General features: G+C 37.2%; 1 protein-coding gene across 1 annotated transcript; it reads left to right on the top strand.

Annotated features, from left to right (window-relative positions):
• The first annotated feature begins 7,748 nt into the window (after window positions 1-7,748).
• Window positions 7,749-8,432, top strand: LOC132631150 (protein FAR-RED ELONGATED HYPOCOTYL 3-like). Its single transcript, XM_060346749.1, has one exon. It carries the CDS (start codon window positions 7,749-7,751, stop codon window positions 8,430-8,432), a length of 684 nt encoding a protein of 227 aa, XP_060202732.1.
• The last annotated feature ends 467 nt before the right edge of the window (window positions 8,433-8,899 follow it).

Here is an 8,899-nt window from a genome sequence, read left to right as displayed (position 1 = left end):
GTAGTTTTTTTATGGCCAGCTGTTTTGCATATGGAACATTTATTTTTCCTCGTTACAAGTGATTTCCCGATTCCACACCTCCTCTTTGTCCGTCTTCTTCCCGATTTGCTCGGATCAACATGTGGAGGAGGTATTTCTCTCTCTAAAATCTCCATTGGAACTTCTCAAGATTCTTCAGAAGGCACAGGATTCATTTCCTCACAGTATGCAATTATGTAATTCTCCACCCTGTAATATGGAGATGAGTAGTCATAAATCCGCCTTCCAAAGTCTTCACCATATTGGACTCAAAGCGCTGCCATAGCATGTGGGCAAGGTATTTTGTCCAGGTCAAAAAATCTACAAGTACAAGATCTTCTTTGCAGATCGACTGTTGCAACTGAACCGTGGCCGATGACGCTAAACTTGTAGTTGGCAATTTGATGGGCCAATAACCTATTACCCAAGTTGACAAATTTTGATATTTTTTTCCATTAAGAGTACAAAGATGGTTGGTGAGTCGATGAACTCCATACGCCTCTCATGAAATTTCTCAGTAAACCTCCTGTTTATGGAATCAAATAGAGCAGTAATGGGAAATTCTCTTTCAACATTGAACATTGAGTTCACCGACTCAGCAGCGTTTGTCGTCATAAAATCATACCTGACAAAACAAACATATTAGTGTTGGAGCATGTGGCTGAGGCTCAGCTGTGTTAAAAATCACAACAAGTACAATATCTGCCGCAACAAGTTACCTATTAGTTGCAGCAGATACGTTACTTGTTGGAAACAAAAATGTGAAAATACCTATTTCCGGGGCAGAATGCCCTGCTCCATCTGTGGAATCCAGCACGTTCAAGATGTTCGGCGACCCCAGGAACCAAATCTCTGATTTGATTGAAATGGTCATTGAAGACATCAATATTGTATGTTTTTGCTGCTTTATAAAATTGAGATACGACCGCCCCATTGTGAAAGGTGGTTCTCAGATTTTCCCCTAGGTGCCTCATGCAAAAACCATAATGACATGTAGGGAAGACAATTGAAACCGCCTTTTTGATACTTGGATGTCTATCAGAAATTATGCACAACTCAAGGGTATCCTCTATATAGCTTCTCATTTGTTCAAAAAAAATATTTGTACGAAGCATCACACTCCTTGTCCACTACACAAAATGCCACTGGAAAAATATGATTCTCCGCATCTTGTGCAACTGCTGACAACAACACTCCTTCGTACTTGCTCCTAAAAAATGTCCCATCGACAGCTATGACTTTTTTCATTTGCGCAAAACCAAGCTTCCAAGCCTTATAGGCTACAAAAAAGTACTCGAACTTCCCATTTTCATCAACCTTCAATGCCGTCTTACTTCCTGGATTTGCAGAACGAAGCATATAACGGTACGCATCAAGCACCGCATACCCGTGCTCATGTGTCCCCCTTGTCAAAGCCTTTGCAATCTCCATGCCCTTCCAGACCTTCTAATAACTTACCTTACAACCCAAATCTGTACGGATTGATTGACTCATATCTTTTGTAGATGGGCCTTTACAGTAAGAAAACTTATCTTTGAAGTATTCACCAATGACTTTCGCAGTAGCGTGTGGATTATGGCTCGTAATGTGCTCAGAACCACATGTGTGATGCTTTATGTAAGTTCTGATACAAAATCTGTCAGAACTTAAAAGTTTCACAGCCCTCAGCCACCACTTGCACTCCGGATGTACACATCTAAAGCAATACACAGTACGCGAATTAATCACCTTCTTGATTCTAAAATATTTCTTCAAGCAAGCAAGTTTCAACCAAGTGGCTAGTTCTTCTTTGTTCTTGAATGACATTCCTTTATAAAAACCTGTTTCATCATCTTGAACATGGCTAGATTGTGTAGTGCCCAATGTATTGCTCGCAACTTCGGGTATAGGAATCGGGTCAGCCCCACTTCCATTATCTGGGATATCCACATCCACCCCATCTAATTCATCATTTAACACATCTTGTTGGTCTTGAGATAAATTGTGGTTCTCTACCGGGTTTCCAACAATGTATACCCTTAAAATGGGCCTAGCTACATCATTCAAATAAGCACGCAAACGAACCTGATCAGTTATCTTAAATGGCAAGACCCTCTGATTTTCAAAAAAGTTGTGCATGTAAGTGATGGCAAGATCTTTTGGTTCACAAGTTAATTCGCAATAGGTGATGATTAGGTTCACAAAATCATCGAACATAACATCTCTTTGGACAGTCATTGCTATCGTCTCTAATGTGTCACTACCCTTCCATCGCCAAATATATCGATTGTTCTTCTCGATCCATTCACCATGGCAATCAACCCCTATTGTTATTGAGTCCCCCATTAGTGGTGTTCGAGGTACCTGAAGATATTTTGTTTAACAAAAAATTGGTCATGAAAGTACATACCAATCTATAACAAAATGAAACAGCTGCAACAGTTGTTCCAACAGATTATTGACTTGTTGGAACAAGTGGACTACTTGTTGCAACAAGTAATAAAATTGTTGCAACAAGTCACTAATCTGTTGGAGTCAGCTTCAGTTTTTTTGGGGTAATGTTTCAGACTGTTGAAGATGTCCACAAATTATCGAGTTGTTGCAACAAGTGTATTACTTGTTGCAACAAGTAGTACACTTGTTGCAGCAAGTCAATAATCTGTTGGAAGCAGCTTCAGTTTTTTGGGTTCTGTTTCAGACAAAAACTGAAGTTGACTCCAACAGATAGTTGAGTTGTTGCAACAAGTGGAACACCTGTTGCAACAACTATACAACTTGTTGCAGCAAGACAATAATCTGTTGGAAGTAGCTTCAGTTTTTTAGGTTACGTTTCAGACAAAAATTGAAGCTGACTCCAACAGATAGTTGAGTTGTTGCAACAAGTGGAACACCTGTTGCAACAAATATACAACTTGTTGCAGCAAGTCAATAATCTGTTGGAAGCGGCTTCAGTTTTTTGGGTTCTGTTTCAGACAAAAACTAAAGCTAACTCCAACAGATCGTTGAGTTGTTGCAACAAGTGGAATACCTATTGCAACAACTAACTCAGTTGTTGCAGGTTATTTATTTAACAATTACAACAACTTCATAATCTGTTGTAGAAGTTGCAACAACCACATTATATGTTGAAACAACTACAACAGCTACTGTAAGTTGTTGGAAAATCAGTAGATTTATACCCAGGTGAAAAATTGAAATAAAACAGCATTGTTGTACTTACCAAATGAGCGAAAAACACTTATGAAGTAATTGTCAGTGCTACACCAACAAAATCCAGTCAAAGAATTGCAAAATTGGGTGGTCACATTTTTTTCTTTCTTGAGCAACAATGGCGGACGAAGAAGAAGAAGAAGAAGAAAAAGAAAGCAGAACAATGGAATGAGTTATGAAGTAATTCCCAGTGCTACACGAATGAAATCCAGTCAAAAAATTGCAAAATCAGGTGGTCTTGTTTTTTTCTTTCTTGAGCAAAATCCAGTCAAGAAGAAGAAAAAGAAGAAGAAACGAGCAGCAGAATAAGAAGAAGAAGAAGCAAGAAGAAGCAGCAAGAAGAAGAAACGAAGCAAAAAAGAAGAGCCAAAAATGGTGGAAACGGCGCAGACAAACAGAAAATTGGGCGCGTTTTTTTGGCTCTGTAGGGTTTATATGGGTTGGGTCAAAGTGTTAAAAATAAAACTTGGGGGCAAAGTGTAAAAAATAAAGTTTGGGGTCAAAGTGTTAAAAATATAACTTTGGGGTGAGTCAAAACTCTCTAATCACTAATCCAAAGTTTATCACCTTTACTCAATTAAAAAAACTAGAGTTACCCCAACTCAATTTTAAAACCCATTTGTCACCTATAATTAAAAGGCCCAATAAACTGAGGATGATCAGCCCACACATTAAAGAACCTGAATGGGACTTTAGTATTTAGCGGATTGCCCTTCATTTGGGGTGGTCTTTAATTTTTTCCCTTCAAATTAGTGGTCTTTAAGTTTTGTCCTTCGCCTAATATCCCGAGGTTGTGGGTTCGAACCCAACTCAGTAAAAAACATAAAGGGCAATTGGCGCGAATGCCCCTCTTTTGGGCTGGTCTTTAGATTTTGCCCCTCAAAATGGTGGTCTTTAATTATTTCCCTTCCGAGCAAAAGCAACATAGTAAAAAGACATTACTATCCCTAACCGTTACATATAAAAACAAATATCGTTATTCTCAAAGCCTTTCCTTCTTTCGTATCGTTAACCCAGCCCAACTTCGTTCCCAATTTTTCACATTATTCAAATCGTTATTTCAAGCCAGATTTCTCAATTGATTTTGCTGCTACAACATCTGTAAAGGGTACAAATCTTAATTCAACTCAATTTAACGATTTTATTGAGTTTAGATTGTTAATATTTGAAAAAAATCATCTTCTACGACCTGATTAATAGGAAACAGATGACATACAGCCCAGATTGAACATTGCACATGATAAAATTAATCAGCAAAATAGAATTGATTAGATTTATTGTTTTGTTTTGATTTTAATTACTTTATACCTTAATTAAATTAGTATATAATGCTTATTTACTTGAAATTGTAATTATAGTAAATTCAATTTAAATCAGGCAATGCTTATCGATTTAAACTTGAATTAAGGCAAACTGTATACAAATTTAGAACAAGTATGCCGGAGGAGGCAAAAGTTCAATTTACAAAAGAGTAGAGTATGCCGTTACCGGCAATGTTCTGAACCAATTTCATAACAAGTATCCCGGAGAAGGCAAAAGTTCTGGTTTATATAGAAGTATAAATTAGTCCAGTTGTGTCAATCCTGTAATTGGAATAACTGTTGCAGGCATTTGATTTAAATTGGATGAAGGTAGAGGAGGTTTTCATTTTTTTAATTTTTTTTAACCAAAAACAGTTACTGCATTATCATCAGCAAAACAAAAAGTGCATATGCCGGAGAAGGCAAAAGTTCAATTTACAAAAGAGTAGAGTATGTCGTTACCGGCAATGTTCTGAACCAATTTCATAACAAGTATGCTGGAGAAGGCAAAAGTTCTGGTTTATATAGAAGTATAAATTAGTCCAGTTGCGTCAATCCTCTAATTGGAATACCTTTTGCAGGCATTTGATTTAAATTGGATGAAGGTAGAGGAGGTTTTCATTTTTTTTATTTTTTTTAACCAAAAACAGTTACTGCATTATCATCAGCAAAACAAAAAGTGCTTATGCTGGAGGAGGCAAAAGTTCAATTTACAAAAGAGTAGAGTATGCCGTTACCGAAAATGTTCTGAACCAATTTCATAACAAGTATGCCGGAGAAGGCAAAAGTTCTGGTTTATATAGAAGCATAAATTAGTCCAGTTGCGTCAATCCTCTAATTGGAATAACTGTTGCAGGCATTTGATTTAAATTGGATGAAGGTAGAGGAGGTTCTCATTTTTTTTTAACCAAAAACAGTTTCTGCATTATCATCAGCAAAACAAAAAGTGCTTATGCCGGAGGAGGCAAAAGTTCAATTTACAAAAGAGTAGAGTATGCCGTTGCCGGCAATGTTCTGAACCAATTTCATAACAAGTATGCCGGAGAAGGCAAAAGTTCTGGTTTATATAGAAATATAAATTAGTCCAGTTGCGTCAATCCTCTAATTGGAATAACTGTTGCAGACATTTGATTTAAATTGGATGAAGGTAGAGGAGGTTTTCATTTTTTTTAACCAAAAACAGTTACTGCATTATCATCAGCAAAACAAAAAGTGCTTATGCCGAAGGAGGCAAAAGTTCAATTTACAAAGTAGTAGAGTATGCCGTTACAGGCAAAGTTCTGAACAAACTTCTGAACAAGTATGCCGGAGAAGGCAATACTTCTGTTTAGAAGCCATTAAAGTAAAGTTCTACAAACCTAAAGAAACTTACACTTCATTAACATACATTTAAATATATATATGTCCACAAAACATAAAATCCTAACTTCATAAGTACCAAACTACCATCATCAGTTCTAATTTCATGTGTACCCATTCCAAATTGCCCCATCGTCAATTTGGCCAGTGTGCTGGAATAACCTCTGCCTTACAAATCGTAATTCTCTTCGCAGATCATCATTTTCTCTACTTAGAGCACCGTAAAGAGCCCTTAGAAAATCTATGTCTCTTTTGATATCAGCAATTTCATGAGTAATTTGCAAATTTGCAATATTAGGATGGATTTGGTTATGAAGATGGGCATGTTCATATGCTTGCCCGTGGCCACCATTAACATGTACAATATGTTGATTTTGGTTCATTTTGTATGTGATTATATCAGGTTTTCAGAAGTAAAGTGTTTTTTTTTTTCATTCTTCCAAAAGTTGTGTTGGTTTATATAGAAGTATAAATTAGTCCATTTTAAATTGGAATAACTGTTGCATGGATTTGATTTAAATTGGATAAAGACAGAGGAGGTTTTTCAGTTTCATGAAAATAACCGTTGCAATTTCATTGGAATAACTGTTGCAGAAACAGTTACTCCGTTTTTGAAGAATGCTGGTAGCGGCAGAACTTCTGTTTACAAAATGGTAGAGTATGCCGTTTCAGGCATACTTCATGACTTTGCATACAAAAGTCTGCTGGGAAGGGCAAAACTTAAATTTTCAAAACTAACAACTTAAATACATTTCATTTTGGTTTTTTCTCAAGTGAATCTCTCTTTATGCAGGAAGTTTAACAAAAAAATGACACCAAGATGCATCTACGTAGCCTTCAACGGCAAATCGGACGCTGCCTACAATTATGTTAATCATGAAACCAAGCTAATACTTGTCAATGATGGTGTAAATTTTCAACAATTCACTCAACATATATTTGCAGGGCATACACAAGATACTCAGCAAAAAGAGGCCAACATATGGTTTGACACCAGTGAGAAAACATCCAAAGGGATGTGTGTAACAAACGACATTGATCTTAACACTTGCTTGTACCTGCCCAACAACAATGACAACTTCAGAAATTCTCGTTTCATATTAGAGTTCAATTCAGCTGATACGGAGAACAACTCATTACAAGAATATCATAATGACTCTATCCCAATGACAGAAGGACAAACCATAGAGGAAATTGATAGACAACTCTGCATTGCTTATGAAGAAGACATGTCTGGAGTTGGATTGGATGACGAACAACACAGCCCTATTGGACATAACCTTGGGATTCCACATAAGCAGAGCGAGATAGTAACTCCTAACTAGACACCTCAACAGCTACAATGGCAACCGCCAAACATTGAGCAAGTTGTAAACAATGACCTTTCTCAACATCCAACTTCAATGAATGTTGTATCACTTACTCCGAGCATGACAGTTGAAGAGACACAAACACAGCCATGCAACAAAAAAAAAGACACTAAAGAGGAAGAGGATACAAAATGATACACAAATTTTGACACCTAGTGCATCGATTGATCAAATACAAGTCGGCATCTTATTCAAAGACAAAAATACCGTGAAAAAATGCATGAATAACATTGCAATTAATCGTCATCAACAGTACAAGGTAGAAAAGTCATGCACGCAACGGTATTACATCAGATGTGTTGACCCAACCTGCATTTGGCATTTCCACAGTTCAAGGTTCAGAGGATCAGCACTTTTCAAAGTAGTTAACTTTGAAAAGAGACATAGTTGTTCAATAAATTTCATCACCTCTGACATGAGGAATGCAACTTCAAAAGTCATAGCGGAATACATTACAGACCTAGTACGCCATACATTACAATAGATAACACCCAAATTTGTCATTGAAGAAATGAGAAGCAGATATGGCTTGCACATTGGTTACCACAAAGCATGGCGTTCCCTCCAACACGCTTATAATGTCATAAGAGGAAGCCCAGAAAATAACTACACACTTCTACCGCAATATCTTCACATGATGAAATTAAGAACTCCTGAAATAGTTGCTAACATCAAATGGACCGCTGACAATAAGTTTAAGTATGTTTTTTTCACTTATGGAGCATCAATTGAGGGTTGGAAACACTGCAGACCAGTAATGATGGTGGATGCAACCTTCTTGAAATCAAAATACCGCGGTGTGCTCATGATAGCAGTAGCAAAAGATGGAAACAACAGCATATTTCCTCTCGCATTTGGTATTGCAGACTCTGAGAATAATAAATCCTACAGGTGGTTCTTCAGACATGTGAAAAAGGTGTTTGGCACGCACAAAGACCTATCAATTCTTTCCGATCGCCACACATCAATTGCAACTGCAATCAAAGAACTGTATCCAGATACCCAGCATGGAATATGCATCTACCACATAGAGAAGAACTTGCAGAAATATTTCCCATCCGAAGCGATCCTATCACTGTTCTACAATGCAGCAACTACCTACAAACAGGCAGAGTTTCGTACCTATATGTCACAGATACAACAAATCGACTCAAAAGCTGCAGAATACATAGAAGAAGAACCACCGAAAAGATAGGCACATTCATTCCACACCAACAGGCGTTACAACATGCTCACAACAAACAATGTCGAGACAATGAATTCTGTATTGAGGAAAGCAAGGGAGTTGCCAATAATGGCATGTATTGATTACATCCAGAACAAGCTGCAAAATTGGTTTTACTAGAGAAAATTGGATGCAACAGGACCGTCCCATGACCTGACATGTTGGGCTGAAACGATTCTGCTTGAAAAGATAAGTAGAGGCTTCACAATGAAAGTAAGTACATTTTACTAACACACACTTCAATATTAGTTTGGTGAGCAATGCATAGTTTAATTTTAACCAAACACAAAAGTTATGCTGGATAAAGGAAGAACTATGACCCTATTTTTATACTTTATTCTGCCGGAAGGGGCAGACTCTTATTTTAACTAGCATAGAATTATGCCGGTAAGGGCATAACTATGACACTGTTTTTATGCTCACAATGAAAGTAAGTA

Source organism: Lycium barbarum, chromosome 3 (genome assembly GCF_019175385.1).
Source record: "Lycium barbarum isolate Lr01 chromosome 3, ASM1917538v2, whole genome shotgun sequence".
Lineage (NCBI taxonomy): Eukaryota > Viridiplantae > Streptophyta > Magnoliopsida > Solanales > Solanaceae > Lycium > Lycium barbarum.
Note: the sequence above shows the minus strand (reverse complement) of the source record. Positions and strands in the feature narration are given on the sequence as shown.

What these genes read in the sequence shown, in the direction of transcription:
- LOC132631150 (XM_060346749.1), top strand. Translation starts at nt 7,749, where the DNA reads ATGAGAAGCAGATATGGCTTGCACATTGGTTACCACAAAGCATGGCGT.